General features: G+C 42.0%; 2 protein-coding genes across 2 annotated transcripts; one reads left to right on the forward strand and one right to left on the reverse strand.

Moving 5' to 3' along the window:
* Window positions 1–292: 292 nt before the first annotated feature.
* LOC146191612 (uncharacterized) lies at window positions 293–3,240 on the reverse strand. Its single transcript, XM_084600353.1, has 9 exons — window positions 3,236–3,240; window positions 2,682–2,798; window positions 2,188–2,232; window positions 1,976–2,018; window positions 1,749–1,801; window positions 1,071–1,104; window positions 860–896; window positions 644–689; window positions 293–322 (listed from the first exon to the last, which is right to left on the reverse strand). Exons 1-8 carry the CDS (start codon window positions 3,238–3,240, stop codon window positions 676–678), a joined length of 348 nt encoding a protein of 115 aa, XP_084456479.1. The 3' UTR covers window positions 293–322; window positions 644–675.
* Window positions 2,883–23,794, forward strand: LOC146191613 (protein phosphatase methylesterase 1-like). The gene is made up of 16 exons (XM_084602138.1): window positions 2,883–3,392; window positions 3,484–3,583; window positions 5,671–5,763; window positions 5,886–5,943; window positions 7,577–7,628; window positions 7,747–7,821; window positions 8,576–8,661; window positions 10,725–10,815; window positions 14,638–14,703; window positions 15,783–16,002; window positions 17,782–17,842; window positions 18,780–18,845; window positions 18,925–18,969; window positions 23,118–23,182; window positions 23,431–23,498; window positions 23,703–23,794. Exons 1-16 carry the CDS (start codon window positions 3,319–3,321, stop codon window positions 23,719–23,721), a joined length of 1,239 nt encoding a protein of 412 aa, XP_084458264.1. The 5' UTR covers window positions 2,883–3,318; the 3' UTR covers window positions 23,722–23,794.
* The last annotated feature ends 316 nt before the right edge of the window (window positions 23,795–24,110 follow it).

Below are 24,110 nucleotides of genomic sequence, written 5' to 3' on the forward strand. Positions count from 1 at the left end.
AACAAATTTATCATCACGCATCCAAAAACTAATACAACTGATAGAAAAACTCACCTTTTATCCTCCACGAATGCACACACCCACTGAAATTGAAAGTAAGGCATATGAAAATTTGCACTACAAATGCATAACACATGTGGTTAGTTATGATATCAGCAATGCACTATCTGTCACATAGAAATCAGTAGAGGTGTCAGTATTCACATCATCATTAAATGACCTGCATACACATTACCAGTCTTGTGCAAACAACTGCAATGTGAAGAGTATGAATGAACAAGGTCATTACCTGCACACTTTAACGCCAAGGTGAGGACTTGACCTGAAATGATAGATAGATATGAGTACACAATAATTGCTGAACTAAAAAGCCAACCCTAGCAGAAATATTCAGATTTTAGAACATTTGCTGTCATCAATATCAGCACTCTAGCCAATAAAAATCATCATGAACACACCTCTTGATGAAGTCCGTCTTATGCATGCATTAAAAAGCAAAACCAAAGTAGTGAACAAATGCACACAAGACAAGACCAGCAACTTTAAAGCAGGCCTTCAGAAATCAATTTCTCCAAGAAGATTCAGAGACTCCAGCCAGTGTCATCAGAAAGTGGTATGGAGTGAGCAAGGAACAGGAACTTACAAGCAAAATAAATAATCCAACTGGAACTGATGTCACTTATGGCCCCCTTTAAAGAAAAAAGGAAAGAAGGTTAGGAAATAGTGGAAAATAGTGAAGAAACATCACAAGGACCAGGTCTCAGTATCTACAGATTTCTGCACAATCGTAAGACTGGATAACTTTTTAGTTGTGGTCATCAGTGAAGTAAGGCTAGTGCAAAGTGTAGAATTCACTCACCAGGCAAGAATGAAAGGCCACCAGTGCAGCAGCAGCACTGCAAAAAGAGGAGGGTTGTGAGAGAAGAACCCCAAAACAGTTTCTTTCCAAAGTGGCCACCAAGCCATTCAGCAGGTTGACAAACATCACAAGTCAGAAACACAGACCAAGTCATAACGTCATCACACCAGTTAATGGATGCAAGAAATTTATTTTCTGAAAGCTTACTCACCAGGTCAATGATTGGAGGGCACACTGCACCAGCCCTGGAGAAGAGGAAAAGAAAAAGTTGAGAGAAGAAAAGAACCTCTCAACAGCTGGCAAATCGGCTGCCAAGCTGTTCAGATATGTTGACAAACATCACATGTCAGAAACACAGACCAAGTTGTCATGTCATCATGGAAGCTGTTAATGACCACTAATTTATGCTTTTTACCAATTATCTGGACAGCATTGCTTTGCGGCAGTTCACTTCTGGCTGGATGAACACGCCAAATTCATCACAGCATGCAGGTAACATTTAATGCTTTAAAAGAGCTTCGTAGCACTTATGCCACACACACCCACACAAAAAAAGCAATTCACGAATTGGCGCAAAAACTAACACCTTGAAGTTTTTGATTGATGGGAAAATTATCTGCTTCAGTGCAGCATTGGGTAGATTCACCCAATGAATCAACCCTACTTCACCAAACTGCATCAGCAGTTGAGCAATTTTTTGGAGGCTTGGTAATATACGCAGATTTGCACTAAATTATTTAGAATACTAATGCTCATGAGCCACACCAGCAAACTGACAGATACCATAAACTCGATTACGAACGAAGACAAGTCTCAGAGCTGCGTTTCACTCAAGCGCCAGTTGAACACGACCAAATGCGGAAACGGAGAAGTTAGAATGCATACTTACCAAGAAAATGGTGTGCTTGAATGCGGAAACTTTAAACCACAGGAATGTTTCCACTGCAACAAAACAGCACACGGGTTTTTAGAAACATTTGTCAGAATTTCAACGCTACTCTCAATAATAAACATTCAGTTTTTCGAGGTAACCTCACAATCATTCAGAGACTCTAGTCTGAAAAAGCCTCATCAGCAACAAAATTTGGGGGGAAATGGAAACGTTTGGATGCTCACATGCATGGCACGCTGTGGCGCCTCCACAGGCAAGGATGAAATCCTGCATAAAAAAAAAGGCGGGAAGCACGTTTGCAACAGTGCATACACGAATGCAAATGCAGCTTGAAGGTTAAATCAGTGTTTATTTGTCTGCACATCAAATAAGCTCTGGATAACTTGCTTTGAACTCATCAGATTGATCGCATTAGAACAGCAAGAAGGGCTTTTACCCAAATGCAGGAGTGGTCACACAAAGGGTCCAGACACGTGGCGTCCTGAAAAAGAAAAAAACGTTCTGCGATTTACAGAAAGCTCCGAATTTCGAAATCCTACCGATTGCTTAAGAACAGCACCTCAGACAAATGCCTCATTTGTCTTCAAAAGCAGACGCGTCGATAAACCACGCCACAGAACGTGGCTAATGGATCTCTTCGAGACTGCTCAGTCTCGTCATCGTGTCATCACTGGTGCCACACAAAACAGTACACCACACTAGTGGACTAACAACCGCTCTAGAAGAGCATCTGGTTGCGGTAGAAAGAGATATTGCTCGGAATAAGAATGGGGGTGACGGACTACCGCGATAAAGCAAAATCAGTTCAGAAATAGACAAAACATAAAAATAACAACGTTAGCAATTTTGTGAAGAAGTTATATACTTGCAAGCACTGCCACGAACGATTCTAAAGCGAATAAGCGATTGATGTGAGCAGATAATACATACCGGGCGTCACGTTGAAACCACGACAGGCCTCCATTACCCGCTGCATGATGGTCCCGACCACACGGAACGCTCAAAAACGGAACAGCGATATCGACAAGACGAACTACGTTCGCGTCGCTGCATTTTATACCATGGGTAAAAAAATAGTCCCATATCTATGTTGGATTGGATGTTACTCCGCTGCTGTTGCTGATGAGCATTTGGCTGCTGTTTTTTCATAGAAAACGTAACTGCGCCAAGAACCGACGTTTTCTTGAATACAAACGCTATTCAGTGTCCAGTTTGGCTGACGTTTTAAAATTTTACATTGCATTTAAACGCGATGTAGAACGCTTAAGCGTTATTTATAATCGGGGAATGTTGCTTAGTGAAGAATCGAAACTGCGGATGTCTAGATCGTCGCCTTTGCAAGCTTCATGGCGGCTGCCAGTGCTCATGATTAGAAGTGATTGCAGAGCGTTAGATTTACAACTTCAGTAGAGAGCCGACTAGTTTAACAATTGTGTAGTCAGTGTGTTTGTGTGCGTGCGGTTATTTTCTGCCCAGTTGTGCACGTCATGGCTTGCGTCTGCTTTCTGCTTGTCAAAGAACATTTTCGTTGCCGGGGAGTGTGAAAAATAATTGAACCGACATCCTAATGTCGTCTCTCCAAAAGCAAGTGCTGAAGAATAGGCTGCCTCCTATGCGGGTGAAGCCGTTTTCTCGATCTATGTGAGTACTTTATGTTGCTGTATATTCGCCACACAAACCACATCGCTTACGCGCATAAATTTGTAACCTAATCTACCTTTCTTTAATGTAGGGAGAAGGGAAGACCTGGAATGCTTCGGAGGGACTACACGCCTCTTTCCTGGCGTAGTTACTTTTCCGAAGCACGAAGTGTCAGAACATCGGACAACGATGTATCCTTCCATCATCTTATGCCTCTCAAGTGTTCCTGCCTCAACAATGGAAAGTGTTGCTCAAGTGTTCTGGATAACAGTTTAATACACCCAGACACCGCTTTCCGTTTTACATGAAGAAATATTTTTTTTTCCGCCTAAATAATCTACTAGGTCAGGCGTCAAAAAAGCCAGTCAGTCAAGCTTTTAACGCAGAAGGCAAAATGTCGTAAAATGTGTCAAAATCTTTGGGAATTGTAACATTAATTGAAACACCAGGATTTGTTAGATGACTACTCGAGGAATAAATAGATCACGTATATTTTTTAGCAGATGCACGCAATGCTAGAAATACAGAAACAAGGATTTATTATGGGTTGTTACATATGTTTTTATGAGCATGCTGAAAATTTTTATCAACTCACTGCTCTGGGAAGTATTATTTACTGTGTTCGCTAGCAAATTTGTAAAAAATTTAGTAAGGTCAATTGATGGGAAGAATATACGAAAACATGCACCCTTTTGACTTAGCTCACGAAGTAGTGAGTAGCACATTAAAGGGCCGTTATATCTGAACCTTTTGTTATATCCAAGTCTTTTATTGTATCAGAAGCTTTCGCTATATTCGAGTATTTTGTCATCCATCTCTCCTCTAGAGTAGAAAAAAGGAGATTTTTTTCCTCTCTCCATTTCACTTCACTTTAAGACCCTCATTAGAGGGTCTTAAAGGTATTAAAGGGTGGGGTGGGGCACACAGAAATGAAAAACAGAATAGATAGCAGGTAAGTGTAAGTAAGTTATACAAATATAAGATTTTCACTAAGCAAGTACACACATGATTCTTCCATTAAAAAAAGATGGGCATGTAATAGATGGGTTGCAGAAACCTAGAAGTCAGCTTCTCTACAGAGCAAAAACCCCTTCACCATGGCGGCCAAACCTGTTTTGGGAGCAGAAGTTGGGTGCAGCGCAGAATACTTCTATGTCCAGCTGGATGTCACGAACAAACCTGGCTAGCAGAATTCCTTCGCTATTGAAAGCCTAGAGGGGCAGAGAAGGCGCTATGAATGGCACTAATGGCACTTACGAGGCACTCTCTTCACTTCGCGGAGGGGTTCTTAATCCCATAATTGCGGCAGAAAGCAGTGGGGTGCAGGAAATGGACTTTACCATTATTGTCACAACAGACGCCTCCTGCACTGCACCCAAATTTCGCCCCCAAAACAGGTTAGGCCGCCATGGTGAAGGGGTTTTTGCTCTGCAGAGAAGCTGACTTCTAGGTTTCTGCAACCCACCTATAGCAGCAAGTTATTGGGGAAGGCCGTTCCAGTTGTTGGCAGTTGAGGGGGGGGGAGAAGAATGATGAAGAAAATGTATTGGTGCGGGCGTGAGGTCGTGACACTTGCTGATGGTCGGTGCGGAGGGGGATACGGCTTAACTGGCTTGCCCACTTCCAGAAAAAACTCTGGATGTGATGTGTTGCCAAGCACCTTAGAGGGTTAGTCTTCTGTTGGCTAGGCAGCTTCTAAACTTTTGGCTAGCCTGTGCACTTTCTGAAAACAGGTGTAAAATACAGTGATGCCGTCTCAGCATTCACAAGCATTGCTGTCTAGAAAACACATCAACGCCTAGTACCTGTATGGCCCTCATTCTTTATGCGGGAAGCAAGTATTGAGAAGGCACTAGAGGAAAAAGCACCACTTTTTTGTGGTACTGAAGAGCCCTTTCTCGAGTTGAAGAAGGGGAAATAACATACCTGTAGCTGAGCCAAATTTTAGTGCAGCTATTTTCGGGTGCTAAATGAATCGGTACTTCAGACTCTGATGAGTATCTGAGAGCGCAGTACCAACCCCCCCCCCCCCCCCCCCCCCTTTCACACAAACACATACTTTTTTTTTTTTTTTTTCAGTCATTAAAGTAATCGGGAACCCAAGCCTTTTCAGCTTGAGTTGAGATGGGCCTATATATGATGTGCCAGCAGCTTATTTTTGTTATATGTATTAGATTTCATTACAATGTATGTCTTTGCACCTTCCATACAGAGCTTATTATGCTTAATGTAAGCACGCAGCAGCTTTTATGCATTTCCTTGACATGAGGCCACAAAGACATTTAGAGTCTACACAAAAGGTTCCCAAGGACCCCTCCTCCTCCTTTTGCATGGAGGTGGCTACAGTGGCCTCACATGGTCTCTTTTCACGGTCAGTTTGAAACTGTCTCAACATTTTGATATCTGTATTCGAAATTTGAGATTGATAATTATGCTTAATGGCAAATGACACTACTATCTCATTGTCTTTTCTTTTTTTTTTTTTTTTTTCAGAATGACATTTGTCATAATGTTGAATGCCAGGTAGCTGCTCTTGATATCCGTGGTCATGGTAAGACAATTACATAATTTAAGCACCGTGTTAATGGCACAGTAATAAATTACTGATGATGTGGGAGCGACCCATTCTTCAAACCATCATGAATATTCTTTTGAGTTTATAAGGGTCCTGAACAACCCTTGACTGCTGCATCCTGTATTTGGCACATAATGTGTCACGGTGAACATTTCATCCTGTTTACATGGTCCTCCTCTGTGAATAGGCTTCTTTTCTGACAAACAGAAAGTAACCTCTTACATAACAAAGGAATTTTATGGCTCATGGTTTATAGCAGGGGTCTCAAACACACAGACCGCATGCGGCCCGCGGAATCTGTGTGATGTGGTTCGCTGGCTACCAAAATTTCAGCCTTTGTTCTGAAAGCACGAGTCAACTTTACCATCAGACTTGTTTTCCAACGAAAATTGCTGTCCCCATATGGTACATATTCACTGTACTATTGCTAATAGAGTGGGGCTCTTCCTCATGATAATGGCATAAGCCTGATTACCAGGCATCTCGACCAGCAATGGCTTCGGTTGGCAGGAAGTCACTTTGCATATTCAAGTTGAGAGAGCTTGAGGTGGGTTGCACTGAGAGAACTGTTTGTTGAAAATTTGGCTGAAACAGTTGAGCTTAGTTATGACGAACTTGACTATCATATGTCATTTGATCTTTACGTCCGTAGATGTTAGATGTTTGCAGTAATTGGGCTGGTCGTAATGTAGATCATAACTGCTGGGCGACTCTCATTTTGCTATCCATGCAGTATCTATGATCCATTATTGCCTTGGCAAAGCTTTTATGCCGCTTGGTGCATTTCAGCACATCACAGACAATGGGCAAAGCTATGAACACTATAAGTTGAGCCTGGTGTGCCAAGCTGCTCTCAATTATCGGGAATGTATCAACCAGACACAAAATCTGTGCCTGTAAATATTGCCATTTCTGCATCTTAAGTGCTTAGGTTTGGTAGTTAGGACGGCATCTGCTGAACGTTAAACTGGTGAGTGCCTTTTACGTTAGGCCATGCCAGCAGTGTATGCGGATGCAATAGTGGTGACTGTAACCGGCTTTCGCACACAGAAAGTGTTCCAAGTCATCCAATCTGTAGCCTTGGTTAGAATTAGTTCTTGGCCCAAAGTGAAGCGCAGGGACATTTGGTTGCACAATCTAGAGAAAGAGCGTTTTCGACAAGCTGGTATGCAGCACTGATGTCTGTGAAGTGCAGTCACTGTGGCCACGAGCTATACAAGTGTGCTATGTGTGATGAAGGAGGTGCTCAGGCTGTTTCAGCTTGAAACGCCTAATTTGGCTTCTAAGAAATTAGTGCATATGGCCGGGATAAATCAGATTGACTGAATAGAACACTACCTGAAGTGCAGATTTGAGTATTACTGCTTTGCTGCAAATTTCACCCAGAATAGCGAACTATGGGCCACTTAGGCTGGCTCTAGATAAACTTTGACCATCTGGGGTTTTTCAACATGTTCTGAAATTTTAGTATGTCGACAATTTGGATGTGGCTGTTTGTGCCCACTGTAGCTGTGGTCAGTAGGAATATTGCAAGCTGCACTGAATGTATGGAAGCTGCATCTGTAATCGAAGCCAGTGAAATGTAAGATACGCACTTGTTTATTTTCAGGTGAAACAGTGACGTCTAATGAAACGGACCTATCTGCAGAGACACTTTCTGAGTAAGCAGCTCAATATAACCCCAATGCTCTAATGCTTTGCTTTTAAGCTGTGCTTTCTGTCCACTTCTGCTGGTCCTGAGCAGTAGAACCTCAGTACAAAGCTACCATTCTTTTCCAGTGACATAGGAAATGTTTACCGTGCGATGTACCCAGATGATTGTTATCAGCCTTCAGTGATTCTTATTGGACACAGGTAAGTTAATGTATCCAATTGCGTGGAACATTCTAGCGATAAAGCTGTAGTAATGGCTAAGTTACTTTATGTTGTTTCGTGATTAGGAAATGTGTCTTTCCTTAATTGAGTGCGAGGCTTCTTATTGAACAACCTGTTCTGTTGGTTTGGAGCCAGTACTGATTGAACAGCTGTTTTGGTGGTGCTTCCGGGAAGTGGAGTAGTTAAGACTTGCATGAATGATTTTGCATGTGTTCTCATAGGTACCTTGTATATACTTGCATGCGATATTATTTTGTTTTGGATAGGTGACAGCAAATGGAGGTTTTTGAATTTAGTGACCTTGAAGACATATTTCTCTTATGAGTCCAAGTGCTCCCCATAGCATTGTAGCAGTACATGAACTGCTACATCCCATGAGCTTGATTTGGACAAGGGATGTACTTATGTCAACAAATAAAAGGTGACATCACGAGTGCTTAGCCTTACATGTTTCTGGCCATGTGTAATGCATGTTGGGAAGTTTAGAACTAAAAACAATTGTCTGCGTGTAAAAGCTGGGATGATATAATTTTGAGTGCATTCACGAGCACATGCGCTTCACTTTGTGCAGAATTTCTTGAAAGGTATACACTCCTAGTATCTCATTACATTTGTCTTTAGCTTGCAAGTGATTAAAAAAGAATTTTTTTTTTTTTTGCTGTTTACGGCAACTAGAAGCTTGGATTGATGAACATGTGGAATGAAAATGTTTGTGCATTGCATTTCCTTGCAGCATGGGTGGAGCAGTAGCTGTTCATGCTGCATCAAAGGGTGTCATCCCCAACTTGATTGGTCTTATTGTCATCGACGTTGTGGAAGGTTAGTGCCAAGTACATGACTTGTGTAACACAACTTGGCAAGCAAGTGATTGGTGATGCATAGGTGCACAGGTATTGTAAATGTGAAATACTTATAAATGATGGCATGCATTCGTCTGAGAATGACTTTGATGAAGCTGCTACAAGCTACACAGCAAAATGTGATCTGCAGCATCCCTAAGTGTTGGTCCAATGTTAAGGAGAACCCCAAGGTAGAGTAGGTTTGCGGGAGAAATCATTCTTCATCTGTGAAGTGTCTAAGAAAGCTTGTATAGCTTTCCTTTTTAGTCGTATGGCTTCACTTGGGTGGAAAAATGAGCAATTATACTCCGTTTTTCACAAATATGGTCAGCCTTGGTGGATTATTGAACCAACGCAGTTCCTACTTCGAGTTGTTAATTCACTCCCACTGTACCATCTGCTGGCCATCCTGGTTATTTGAATTGGTTATTGGAGCTGGTGGAGTGACTGCCTTGGACATGCGGCAGTCCCAGGATGAATTTTTCTTTCACCACGAAGTTTCTGTGGAAGCTGTACAGCTTTCCTTTGCTACCATAAGGCTGTGCATGGCTGGATGCTAATGATAAGTGCTTGTGTCCCAAAGTGACCTAAGCTTTGAGAGACGCCATTGTGGAGGGTTTGTTTTGACCACCTGAACTTCTTTACTGGGCACTGACATAGATAGCTCCGAGTGGTAATTTCTTCGTGGCAATTTGCATTGTGCATTTTGCAACAATTCACATTTCTTTCACTGTTTTATCTTTAGACATGTATTTGTCACACGTATAGCATTCATCTACTTCATATAACACTATATGTACCCCCGTGGACAAAAGTGGTATACTCCACGCGCTGCGAGAAAACTGCTTGCCAGATTTTTCCGACAGAGAAGCAGTTATTTCTGAGATATGCATAATGTACCCTCCTTGATGTACTTTCCATCTAGTCCGAGCAATTTTGTGTGGCACATTTTTTTATACTGAAAAAATGCAATCGTTGCGATTCGCGTGTAGTATACCACTTTTGTCAGTGACTGTACTTTGTTACAACGTATATCATTGCCTGAAAGGGTTAAGTTTTGTACAGTATTTTTGTTTCCCTTTATTCCTGTGTTCTCGCATTGTATTGTACTACTTGTTCCTCATATACCTGTGTGGTATTTCGCCCTTCTTACTGAATTACTTTCTTTGCTGTGTAAGGTATCTTGAAGAAATAAACAAATTAAAAAAGCTTAATGTGCTAGGTGATGGAGCCCGAGCAGAATGAACATTTTTAAACCGCCAAAGGCACACAGCACAGGATATCAGCCATGCTGCCTATTGGAAAATAGAAAATTTCTACAAAAATTTCACAGCACAGACAGTAAGTTAGCAGGGCTCAAAACCATTGTTTCTCTGGTGCAGGACATTAGAACATTGCTTTTAAATGCAGAGAACTGCATTTTGACCCCAATTTTTACCATACTTTTGCTCAGTTTTTTTTTTTTTTTTTAAGAATTTATGCCAAACAAACCATTCTTTTTCTTTTTTTCAAAGAGGATGTGTTGCCTTTTAGGTTGCATTCTGAGAGGTTTCTGTGTAAAAATTGCCATTTCAAACCAATCATTACAGTCCTTTTCCCGCTGTCTTTTTCATTTTTTCAAGAGAAAGTTACCAGACTGCAAATAATTTCTTGCTGCTACTTGGAGTGTGTGTTACAATTTACATGGCATCCTCAGCTGCGTTGGAGTGAAAATATCGTTTTAAACCTTTCATCCGAGTCAGGAGCTCACACCGCAGACTGGTGCACCATACCCTTAGCACAATGAAAATATGCCAGGGGAACGTTCTTGCTGAAGCTTTGGTTGCTTGAATATTTTCTAATGCATAACTCCATGTGGCGCTAATCTGCACATTGGACACACCTAGTACTTGTGCTGGCTTTTGAGGCAATTTTTTTTGCATTTTCTTGGTGGCCTGTCGTTTGACAAACATGTCAAACGATGAAAAACGCGATCATATTTGGTCCCTTATTGCCTCTTTTTCTCAAATGATGTTCCCTTTGTTTCTGCTTTTCTTCTTCCAGGTACTGCTCTTGAGGCACTTCAAAGTATGCAGTCTTTCTTGCGGGGAAGGCCAGCATCCTTCAGGTCCCTGGAATATGCGATAGAGTGGTGGTAAGGAAGAAGATGGTTTCGTTGTGTTTTTTATGAAGGCTGTTTCAGATTGATAGTTCCACAGGAGTAAAGCGAAACACTGCCATTTGCGTACTGCTTTGTGACTTTATTTAGTACATGCTAGCAGTTAAACGAGGGCGGTTAGGCTGTGTTGCCTTGTAGCATGTGCATTTGTTTTATTTGTTTACCTCAAAAAGCATCACAAAGGCACAAAGCAATAGCATAGGGGCTATAATCATTGAACCACATAACAAAAGTGCATAAAATAAAAATAAACGTGCGTAGCAAAGGCATTTGATAATATAAAAAGACTAAGCATGCACAAGGCATGTGGTAATTTAACAGGAAGGGAATGAGATAAAATAAATTATAATAAGCATTACTTTTGCTGCACAACTTTCTGCGTTAATGCCTGCATTTTTTACAACAGGGACCAATGCAATATTGCAGCGAATTCTAGCTTTCTGTGTGCAGTATTCGTTGAAAGAAAACAGTAGTCGAGGTCGACTACGCCGAGGACGACCCCTGGCAGAAAACATGACTCCCTGCGCTGCTGGCTGCAAGTAATACCACCCAAAAGACGTCGCCCTGCAGATAACAGTTGTGACCTTCAGAGCAGTGATCCCTTCCGATCAGCGCGCAGCAAAAAGCGGAAATTTTGGGGGAGCAACGCGAAACTTATTGAGGCATAGCTGTCCACGTTCCGGGTCGGTTTGACGTTTCGCTGTCAGTGCTAAAGTCTGAAGAGCTGAATTCGTCTTCTGAGCCATCACAGCTGCTGCTCGCATCCAAAAATGAACTCTCTGATGTGTCAACTTCCGCGAAACTGCGCGGAAGCAGGAGCGCAAGACATCGACGTTGTGATGTAAACAAGGAGCGTCGATCACCTGACTCCGGAGAACATCTGGACAGGTGCAGCACGGCGGAAAAATTAAATCAGAAACAAAACTGAAAGAACGGCTCCTCTATTTCCCATTGGATGCTGCCACTTGTCAAGGAGCGCTTTGAAGGCGGGAAAATTCGAATCGTGAAACCATTGATAGCGGGCTATCGATGGGAATAGGCGCTGACAGGAAAGTGTTAAAATGAGGCATGCTAAGGGAGTGACACTAATTTGCTCAGCCCTGCCATAGTGGCTCAGTGGTTAGGGCGCTCGACTGCTGTACCAAGGATGTGGGATCGAATCCCGGACGCGGCGGCCGCTTTTTGATGGAGCCGAAAGGAAAGGCCCATGTGATGTCATTCGGGGACCCAGGTAGCAAAAATTTCTGGCAGCCCTCCACGATGGCGTCTCTTATAGCCTGAGTTGCTTTGGGACATTAAACCCTACAAACCAAACCAAATCAAAGCATACCATTTTTTGCTCAGTTGTACATAGTGGAGTGTTAGAGGCAAGAAAAACCATTTTGCATAGCTCTGTCGTGCTGACTGCCATGTCCAGCAGCTGCACAGGTGTGCATTCTTTTACACTTATGCATAGCATTTAGAGCATGAAAGCATTGAGCGTTCTTTTAACTAAAAAGAGATTTGGAAAAAGGAAACTAAGCTCTGTAAGTGTTGCAATTTTCATTCACCTAGCTGTATTATTAAATATTAAGAGAACAATTTAGAGCAGCATATCCCCATAATACGAATTAAAGGAACGAGAAAATTTGTTAGTCTTATCAGAAGTTCATTTTTCTTTCCTCTAAAAAACATGTGATCGTTCTAGGTGTGTCCAAATATATGCTGCATAAAAAACAATCAATAAAATAGCCTGCCAAAGCGAGGACAATTGCCAATATAGCATTTATCGCATTGTTTATAAAGTGAATTAAAGACGGCATGAAACCAGCTCACATTATCTTACTTGAAAACAGTGCAGTGGCTCGCACGGAGTTTATGGCTTGCGCATTAAAGACAAAATACTACAGCCCGTTGCATGTGGGAATGCTCTCAGGGTTCACGAGTGCAGCCACAGCTTGCCAACGCTTATGCCGTGGCTTGGATTCCTTCCTGCTTCAATAGATATGGCTACGACCTTTCTGCCTTCGCACACTACAGTGCACAGATAGCCGTCTCAATGGAGCCACACACCACTGCCCGCATTCCAGCCCTGCCTGGTTTCAGTGCTTCAAGGCTGCACTCGCCTTCAACTATATATGATGATCCAGGAGCTGAAATATGATATTCCACTTTGCTTTCTGCCTTCAGGCCAGCTATATGTTGCCTGGCTTTCGACCCTATGAGGACCTCTAGACCACCATGCTCCATCACTTCAAAGCTGTGTACCATGACGCACAAGACACACAATTTTTCGGTAACTCCCTTCTTCTGACCTTGCAGCCCTCCTGGAGTCCTGGCTGTTGTAACTATTCACACTTGAACTTGGCCCATTCTTTGTGATATGTTCTCGCACCTACCCTCTCGACCCAGAAGTCTAGCCCCTGTGCCAGTGCCTTTTCATGGCCCCACAACTACTCACGGATATGGAATTAGTGCAGGCATTGGGATTGTGCAGCTCTTTCAAAGCCAGCCTCTCTGCATCATTCTGTCTCCACCACAAAGCTCATCTTGCTCCGACTACTCATGCATTTTGCCCTGGAATAGAGATGCTCAGTTTCTGCATCTGCGGCTCCGTTCTTGTGCCAACGTCACCTCGCTGACCACACAGTCATTGAGGTCATTTCTATCGTCAACTTCTCTCGAGTGCATTTCCTTAGCACTACATATTGCTCAGACGCCGTTCCCACTGCTTCCTTAGCCCATTGGTTGAAGCGGCATCAGCCATTACCTTTGCTTCACCGTCGATGTTCCCACCATGCCTTTTGCCACACAGTCAGCCTCTCCACCCAGAGAACTCTGTTTCCTTCTACAGCTTCTCCCTTCCCAACTTGGGCCAGCTAGAACTCCGCCTGTGATATTATCATCTGCTCGAGTTTATTATGATTGTCCTTGTTTCGGACAGTTTAACTAGAGGGGACCACCTGTGGTGTGTGAGAGAAGTGGGAGAGAATGCTCGAAGTTCAGGAGTGCAGCCACAGCTTGCTCTTATCTTGTCACTAGGGTTCTTTCCTGCGTCAACAGATGTGGCTACGGTCTTCCTGCTTTGGCGCACCACAACAGCACCAGTCATGGTTTTTTTTTTTTTTTACCGTCTCAGCTTGCTCACTGCATCGCGCATCACACAGAGGCTGCTTTTCTTTTTCTGAATTTTGCTCTTCGCCTTGCTCCAATGTTTGGAAGGTGCTCAGTAGCAGGGTAGTCATTGTCTGTTGTCTTGCTCCTCTTGCAGCATAGCATAGCTGTTACTCCACTAGTATGTGCACCATGTGACTTCCATGCTGCAGGCAATGCATGTGCTGCTGACATCTGGTTATATACACCATTGCACGCCCTGGTTGAAAATGTAGCCCGGAGTTTTTAAACTTGAAGTCAATGAGCAGGCACTCTTTGTGCCTTCCCACAGTCCCTTTTAGTCTGTGAGAGGAAGCATGCAATATGTGATGCAGGCTTGATAGTGTCGTGCCTCTTCTGCACTGGCAACAAAGCTTACCCCAAAAAAGGTTTGGTTTAGGGTTTAACATCCCACATTGACTGACTTTATTGAATGCTGTAGTGGAGGGCTCCAGAGGTTTCAACCACTTGGAACATGGAGGAGTTCACCATGACTCAATGGCACGAAACCGCTTGTTTTAGCGGATCTTTTTTACATTGAGTCCTATGGGAAACCAACCAGTGGTCCCACATTGTTCATTTTATCCAAGAATTTATCTTGAGAGTAGTCCACTCTATTTGTTGGCTACAGCTTTCCTTTCCTTTTTTTTCTCTTTTTTTTTGCAGTGTCCGTAGTGGCCAGGTGCGTAACTTGGAGTCTGCCCGTGTTTCAATGCCAAGCCAACTCAAAAAGTGAGTGCTTATTATAGCTACCTTGTGCACTTTGTGGAAGCCCGAGCGCAGAGGCTTGTCGACAGTGTTCCAGTTAAACTGAACGGCTGTTTTTTTACAGTGGTATTTAGTATTTAGTACTTACCATTCTTGTTCAGTTAATGAAGCAATAGAACCAACATTTTGACAGCAGAGCGCAAAGTTATGTGAAAGCGGTATACGAAATAACATAGAGCTTTGGCACAAGCTGTCACGCCAAGTGCCGGCATCCATTTGCAGCAGATATCAGCAACTGTGCCAGAAGCATAACTGGGGGGGGGGGAAGAAAGCTGGGCATTACAGTTTGATGACCTTTGCTCTGCCCCCTTTTATAACCTTGCACCGCGATGTGGCAAGAGCAAGCTTTATAATGCGAGCACCAGTTGCCTGTTGCAGTCTTAAAATTTGAGGGCATAGACAGTCAACTCTTAAATGTTACTCACACGGGATGAAAAATGTCTTTGAATTAAGATGGGTTTTGCCAATACATTCCATGTGGACGGAACCATAGGGTCAGTTTGAAATAAAGAGAGCCCACATACATGGTTTGCAGCAACCTCATAGTGGCCACCATCTTTTGGTGCAGAAGGCACTGCGAAGCTAGGCGGTGCTTGCTGTTCTGGAATGTCTGTATTTACCCAAAAATGAACAAAATAGAAGTGGCTCTTGCTTTAAGTGCACCCATATATGGTACCCTTTATATTGTACTATATGTACTCTTTCCCCTATTTCTTATGATTCTTGTTCTCCTTTGATTCAATGTATAATAACGCAGTTACAAAGTATTCTCGTATGTGCAACTTAAGATTTGTTTTTAATATTGTTTGCCCTTGAAAACACCATACAGGCACATACCGTGTTCAGTGTTAGTTGCACTGTATGGCTTGAGCTATGATGACACTACGCTCGCAACAGAGACATTTCCATAGTTACTACCAGAATTGTCATCTTGTGAGTTTCTTTGCCCATATGCATGCTAACACCATTTATTAGGGGAGTAATGGCAGCTGGATTGCATAGTAAAACTAACCTTGGTTTAAACCTATGTTCTTTGTGATCAGTGCCAAGACGGGAGAACCAGCCACCAAATGCTTGCCAGCAACACCAGGCAGTCCTGGATCAGCAGACTCAAAATTTGGCCGGTCAGCGAATGATGCGCTCCCACGTTCAATTCCGAGGCCAGATCAGATTGCTGAAATTCCAGAGGAGGGCGCTGCTGAGGAGACTGGACCTTCGCAAAGCACAACTAGTGAATTCAGGCAGCCGTCATCAATGTGTCCCGTGAGTCTTAAAAGGCAGCGTACCTGTTTCTTCTATACTTAAAGCCGTCACTTTATGGCTGATGAGTGTTCTCTTATGACTCATGTGTGAGATGTTTCAAAACTCATGACGTTATTTTGCACGGTGCTCAAAACTGGCTGCTATGGGTGCGGTTGGGCTTTAGTTTCACTGTGAAAACAGATGTTCATTTCTTTTGAGCTCCTGTTTGCAGGCCTGCTATATTTACCTAAGGAATTAAGCGCAAATTAAGCCAGCAGCTTAAGTTAATTGAAGGAAACTGCCACGGGCACAGAGGGACACAGGGGTGATGCCTTGTACTTGTAATTTCATTTCAGTGCCTTACTTAGTAAGCTGCACTGACATTCCAAAGAGCACGGCTACATGCTCACCATGCTCACACTAAGACTAGATGGCCCCATACGCTATGACATGTCAAAATAGCACTTTGATTTCATGGCAGCTGGTGTGAATACAAATAATTTTTTTTTACCTGGATTCAAAGGGGTGCAGACAGACAATTATAATTTGTTCCATGTGTGCAAAGAAATGCTTTGTAACAAATTTAAGGCGCAAGCATTAAGTGACCCATGATTTCTAAGTTGTCCCAGGAGCCAGTTGGCATTTCCACCTACATCGAGTGGCGTCAAGCTGCACTTGCCCAATTATTGTAATGTCCCATCCATGACTGTTAACAGGAATAACTAGTGCTTAACAGTGACACTGACATCACTAATGCTGTACTCCATATTAGCCCATTGATCGTGTCGTTAATCTGCACTTCAGTGTTGGCGCCGACCGCAACCGAAACTGCCATTATGCAATCGCTTGTAGTTAAGTATTCACACTGAGATTAGGTGGTTTGAACTAGTTTCCTTGATTATGAGGCTTCTTTCAAAGGCAATAAAATGAACACCTAGGAACTTCATGTCTGTGCCTTTTATACACTGCATAGAGGGACTTTCATATTTGGGTGCCAGGCTAAAAAATTCTCGCCAGCTAGCTGCTGGCCTGTTTATAAGAAAAAAAAGCTTAAAAAGTAGCTTATTGTGGTCTACATTTCTTGAAAAATAATTTAACATGGCACTTGCCTGGGTTTTCTGTAATAATGAAAAATTGGTGTCGCCCGCCAGCATAGCCTGTGGAAAGGCTGGCTGAGCAGTTGAAACAATGGGCTGCTGCACTCCCCACCTGCTGCTCCAAGAAACGGCCAAAAGCTTGGCTGGTGGGCAAGTTCAGCGGTTCGTTAAATATGCCGCTTCACTTGCCTGTCAAACTTGAAGTCAAAAGGAAGAGCTGTCGTTCCTCAAACTAAAACAGCTAAAAAATGTGGTGGTAACCTTGAAAACAAATGCCCAAACCACCCACCCGCTGAACCGTGCTTTCGGTTGCTTCCTTGTCTGGTACGCGGAACGACCTGTTAAATCAGCTATTTGATGTCAAATATGGAAATCTTTGTATATGTTGTAAAAAAATAATAATTACCAGCGTGTATTTGAACAAACATATGCTTTTTGATTTGATCCGAATGCTCTGTAGTGGCCTAAAGTTCATTTATGCCCTCCCCTTTTTATTATATCTTTCTCGCTCTTACTGGACTCTTATCATGACTGTATTTATTTTACACTGAATGTCATCAAAGTGATCTACATGCTGCTGTGCTACAGGCAATGTTTCGCCAGCTTTGCGCTACAAACCAGTGCACAGGATATCTCAACTGGCTGTAGAATATCAGCGTCACAGTATCAGGACCTAGTGATTTTTTGACGATGCATTTCACAGGAGGATGCTGCTAAATTTGTCTGGAGGATAGATCTCTCTGGAACGGAGGATTACTGGAAAGGTAAGACATGTGGCCACAAATTGTTTCTAGAAGGTGTTGCAGCTTATATTTCTTGCTTTCGTTGTGGTGGGAGAGCAACTTAGATAACTTCTTATGGCAGAAAGTATGCAGAAAGCTTAGCTCACTTTTCTAATCTCCTTCTGTCTGCCAATATGGAATGCTTGTGAGGCTGTTTCCTACTCCTGGTTAATCTTGTCTTGTTACTCTTTATTAATCTTGTTACTATCTTGTTACTGTCTTGGGAATTATTTTCTGCAAATGAGAATTGGTCCACTGATGAATAATTTTGTGAAGCCGTAAGAAATCACTCCAAAAGCACAGCACACAGAAGCACAAAGGCAGCACGAGTGCTCATACTGTCTTTGTGCCATGTTTTTAGTGCAATTTCTTATGGCTTTAGACAATAACCAACCAGCCTGACAACAACTCTTTATAATGAATAATTCCTCGCTTATTGGCATAAGCATCGAACATGTGGTGATGCATTACACTGTTAGCAATGGCATCTTATGATTGCCACTTGCTGTCTCCTTTGTCATCGCTTTCTGCAACATTACCGCAGTTTTCTTGAAGCATCAACAAGCTCTCCAGTTATTGATAGAATGTAGAAAATTCAGGCTACCCTCAAGTGGGCATATTATTGTGCTACTGTCTACTGGTGGCTATGTTAGCTTAGATTTGTAGAATGCCTGTTTTAGTTTTGCAGAGGCATCGTTTCTAGGCCCAGGTGCGAGCAGTTTTTGTTGAAAAGATGTCAATTATTGAGAGTTCAGTTCTATACAGATGTATAAACCTTTCTAGGAGCACAGCCATGTCACTATGCTCCTGTGAAAACAGTCTGATGAACTGAAGTGAAGCCTTGGATGCTTTATGAAAAGTCACTGCCTTCCACTTGCCTTCTTTAAATAAATGATTTCTTTTCTCTCATTTGCTGCAGGCTGGTTTGCTGGCCTGTCTAGTCTGTTCCTTTCTGTTCCAGCTCCAAAGCTGCTGCTTCTAGCAGGTAACATGTTGAATTTGTGAGCTTGTTGGGTTTGTCTCGTCCCAGTAAACTTTAATATTGTTCCTAATACCCCTTCTAGGTGTGGACCGACTTGATAAGGATCTCACCATAGGTCAGATGCAAGGTGAGTAGTCCACCATTAACCATTGGCTATATATAAGCCAGTCATAGTTCAATGCATCACCAATGGCAACAATTCGGTCATAGTTTGATGCATGTTTTCATTTTTCTAGCATAGTAAAAGTAAAATGAACAGTCTTAGTCTCGTTGAAGAAACGTCCATCCCAATTACTATAGTACTTCATCTTGGAAGTTGTCTGCAACACCGTGGAACATACAGTTCTCCCATCCAATCAGGGCTGCAGGAATGCAACAAATAGGTATCAAACATCTGAACAGTGCTGAATCGCATTTCAAACACTTCATGTAATAATAAAAATGGTAGTTCTGACTTTCTCTTTTCTAAACGAGGCAAAGGTTTCATTGACTGATTAAATTAGCAGGGAAAGACTTTGCGGCTGCAAAGTGGTGCACCATAGTCAGCAAACACAGCCTCTGTAGAGTCAGCTGAGTTGACCGAGTCTCCTGCAGTAGCTGCACACTGTTGCGAGATGATGGTTGTGGAAAACATGATTTATGCAGCGTGCAACATTCTGATTGGCTCAGAACGCCATAGGTTCCTGAAGTGTGCAAACTTACTTACAACATGAAGCGTACGCAAGGTTGTTTTTCGGGTTTCATACATTTCATATTCAAGAAATCGGACGCTATTTTTCAACTTGATTATAGGGGCGAAATTGGGTTTTTCGTGGAAGCATTCTGAAATGTTTTTCTTTTAAATTAAAATTACAAGCTGTAATTTTTTTACTTTTTTTCTTAATCAGAGGGTCACAATTAGGGCTGTGAAATAAGCAGGCAAATAACATTTACAAATGATCCTGAATTCCATGTTTGTTTTGTAGTTAATAGGGGTGTGCGAATATTTAAATTTTTGAATGCAAGTTTAATATGAATACGAAAAAAATATGCCTTCGTATATTGAATATCTGATCAGTGAGAAATGGAAAATTGAAAAGTAGCAGTCATTGTTCATTTTGTTTATTTCAGAATTCACATTATTTTTGTACAGAATTAAACGAATTCCACGGAAGTGTGTGTTAGCTGAAGAATCCAGTGTAAATTTTATACAGGCTTTTATATACTGGTTTTTTGTACAGGTGCATGAAATCAGGTGGAGCTGTCATTTTGCTGCTGAATACAGTAAACGCTTTAATTCAGGTTTCAAGGAACCAGTAAAAAAAGTCCGAATTAACTGGTAGCTTGAATTATTGAATAGGCATAAAAAAAACTGCCAAAAACCGTTTGCATCACACTAATTTTGACTCATGAACACCTGCACGATGGTTGTTTGCATATGCAATGAAACCGAAGTGAGAACGTTTCTTTAAGTGTTTTGCTTTGCACATGCCGTTGGGTAAGCCCTCGTCTCAAAAGGGATGGTCCCTCTTCACAGAACGGCCAAAGCGCGTTTTTGAGGATGGTTCGCTTACACAGTCCATGCAGTCGAGAATTGTGGTGAAGCGTGCAGTGCAATTAAACTGCGGTGAATTCGAATGTTTTCAAATATATGAAAATACCATATATCAGTTTTTCGAGTGCGAATACAAATAAAAAAACAAACATATTTGAACCTTATTCGAAATTTTGAATATTTGCGCCTCCCTAGTAATTAATAATTGCTGGCAATGAAGAACCTGGATCAGTTACGGGACATAAAACATTTCATTCACGCTGGCTGGTTATTGAATTTTTGCACACCTTTTTTAGCATACATAATCATCTGCATGCGCAGCATTTCGGTTTCGATATGAGATCTGTCTGGTCCCTGGAGGTGCGTATCTCAGCTGATAGGATGTTATCCCAGCATCGCACTTATTATTAGCTAGGCACAACCACATCAACGCTTCATTTGCTAGCCTGGAGTAGTGCACAGTTGCATGTGCCAATAGTTCATGACTTCAGCAGCTGTGTTAGTGGGGCTTGCTTCCAACTAGTGCTGGTCAATCTCGCGAAGCGAGTCTACATCATCAGTCATGGAAGTGAAGAGAGGTGTATAAGTCAACAAATGACTGACTCGGCAGCCACTTCTGGAATGGGTCCAGTACAGCTCCCAATATATAGTAGTAGAACCTCTTTATAGTAAAGTCACTAGGACCAGCAAAAATATTTACTATATCAGGGTCTTTACTATATCAGTGGTCGGTGATGACAGGCAAGATCTTCCGTCCTGAAGATGCTGTCTGGTAATTAAATGCCTACTTACTGAACACGTCTTGTTGCTTAATGGAAAAAAAACAAACAACTGATATACCTTCCATCTCGCTTTTATCATCTCTGTGCAATTTGTTTCTTTACATCTTGTGGAAGTACATACCTTTTAGGCATGAGGATAACGTGATTACGAATGCAACCAAGCTTGATTTCATGTGAAAACCAAAGCCTTGCATGAACATGGTGTCCCTTTTTGCTGTTTCTGTCTTTTAAAGGCAAAATGATAAATGCACTTGGCACTCAAGTGCTGTAAGACTGCACTCGCTGCACCTCCACTTTCTGCCTTCACTGCCTCATGCTTTGTGCTGCACATTGCAGTGAATGCTCACCCATTTCTTCCCCTTCCCTATTTCTCGCTGCATTTTTTTCTCTGCTTTCTGAACGGACCACGCTGCCTCCTTGCTATGTTTGTAGACAGCTATATATATTTTTTTCCTATGCGCTGCGCGCTTTCCCTCACGACTCCAAGGACTCTGTAAAGTAGGCTTCTCCTGACTGCTGCTAAGCCTAGTGGTAAAGCCACCTAAACAAACACTGCATTGTTTTTCTGTTTTCAAATACAAAAAATGTTTGCCTCGCGATTCTAGGTAGTGCGCGGGTGGCGATATCATATCGTGGGAGTCGTTGCCGCGGCCAGAAGCACTTTACTGTAACCGATTTTTACCAAAAACGTCTTTACTATAAAGGGGGAAAATGTACAGTTGTCTATAGAAGATGAACTGGGACTTCAGTTTGACTTTACTATTCAGAGTTTTTACTATATCCGAGTTTGCTATAGCGGGGTTCTAGGTAGTTCCAAAGGCACAGTTTTTCTAGGAATTAGGGGAAAATCAAATTTTACCCAAAAATGATCAGCCCTAAGCATATATGTGTGTATAATCTGAAGAAGAGCTTGGCACCTTCTTAACTTACTGTGAAAAACGTCATCAAATGCTTTTGAAAAATTCATGACTATTGCATCTGTCTCTTTTTCTTTATTTATTGAAGTGGGGAAGTCATGAACTGTTTAAACAAAAGTGCAAAAACCTTTTCTAAGACCATGTTGGTATTATGTAAAAAAGAAATATTCATTTTTTCGAGGAATTCATATATGTGACTGCAGATCATGTGTTCTAGGAGTTTACATGTTGCCGAAGTTAGTGATATTGGACTGTAGTTTTAAACTGATATTTTTTTCTCCGCTTTTATGAATAAGTTTAATTCTAGCAGTTCTCCAGTTGTTCGGTATCTGGCGCTTGCTCTTTGGTCTGCAGAATAAGACATACAAGTACTTAGCAACCCATTCTGCATGCCTATCTCTTCGGAAAGACATTTGGAATATTATCGGGTCCACATGACTTCTTCACATCAAACTTTTGTATAATGCTATATATATACTATTCAGCCTATTCAGGCCAGATACAACTGCTGAGAACTCAGAAAATTTAAGGCATGCAAAAATAAGGAAGCAGAAAAATGGTCACATCGTTATTATTTGAGAGGTGAGACCTTAAAAATCAGTGCGATAGCACTGAGCAGAGCAAAGCCTCAGATGCATTAGGGCATGTGGTCCTCTGCGCCTCCACTGCAGCTGTGCTGCCACCACTGCTACGTGTTTCATAATGCCTAGTCTTGTGCTTGCCCACCTTTTCTCCTTTCCCTGATTAGCTCTTTCACTGCCCCTGTGTGAGCGGCACAGCTTGAAGGCCGTTGAAAATGTGGCTTCTCCTAGCAGCTTGTAAGTCTAGTGGTACGTATCTTGAGCAGAGGGGGAAATAAGCTGGAGAAGGGGAACTGTATATTTGCGTATTCCAACTTAGGTGCAGGTAGGGCACAATTATTTCCCTTTCCTTTCATGGCCAACCCTAACAAACGTCCTAAGGCAGACATTAAAGTTAATGGCTTGCCTTGTCCTGAAAGGCATTTTATGTGATGCTTTTTTTTTTTTTTTTTTGTGTCCAGGAAAATTTCAAATGCAAGTACTTCCCCAGTGCGGGCATGCTGTCCATGAAGATGTCCCTGGAAAGGCAAGAGCTCTACCTTCCCACTGTCAATATCCGATGCTTATTTTTTCATGTTTGCACACGTTTAGTCTTGACTTCACAGGATGGCAAGGCTTCTGTTTAATGGCTGCAGGACAGACATAGAGCTCGCAGTACAAGCACTTTACTGCATTCTTTTTTTTTGTCCTGTTTTCTTGTACTGTATTCAGCTGTGTTGTTTAATAATGCTTTTGAAGACTGGTGTTTTAATTTTTTACTTTCTTTTTTCTCAGGTTGCAGATGCTGTGGCCACATTTCTCGTGCGTAACAAGTTTGTGGAGCCAACGCCAAACTTTCAACGGTAAATTGTAATGTTTGACTTTTTCGTGTCGAGCAACTGAGCAAGCATAATATTTAAAAATGAGCCTTTGCTGTCTTTATTGGAGGTTTATTCTTATTAATACAGCGAAGGCAAACAGTGAAAATGCCTGTTGAAGTACCTAGTTGCAAATATAAGTTTCTTTAGCGTCTTTGACACCAATATTTCCGTTTGTTTCTTTTTCAGAACATTTCCAGCATGCTAGATTTGAAGCAAGTTATATTATATGTCTTACGGGCTACTGCGCAAATAAAATGTTGTGTAACTTATGCACTGAATTTGTCCTTTTCTTGTTTTTTTGTGTGAATTTCTAGGGAGATGCCTCACTTGTCAGAACTGTTACATGAACAGAAAAACAGAGGCTGCATTTAAAAAAAAAGATATTTCAGTTCTGCTGTCACTGAAGGCCTTGAATTTATTTGGACAGAGTAGAATTCGTGCCTCCTCTTATTTTTAATGCAAAATGTATTTATAAGCCAGCTCCTTAAGTTCTCTTTTAAAGTTATCAAGTCAAAAATGTTCGGTGTGTGTGCACAGTTTGAACCCTCGTAAGAATAGAAAGAATTCCCCTAAGAGACTTCCGTAAAGATCAAT

The sequence above is a fragment of the Amblyomma maculatum genome, chromosome 4 (assembly GCF_055883805.1).
Source record: "Amblyomma maculatum isolate TAMU_Amacu chromosome 4, ASM5588380v1, whole genome shotgun sequence".
Taxonomy (NCBI): domain Eukaryota; kingdom Metazoa; phylum Arthropoda; class Arachnida; order Ixodida; family Ixodidae; genus Amblyomma; species Amblyomma maculatum.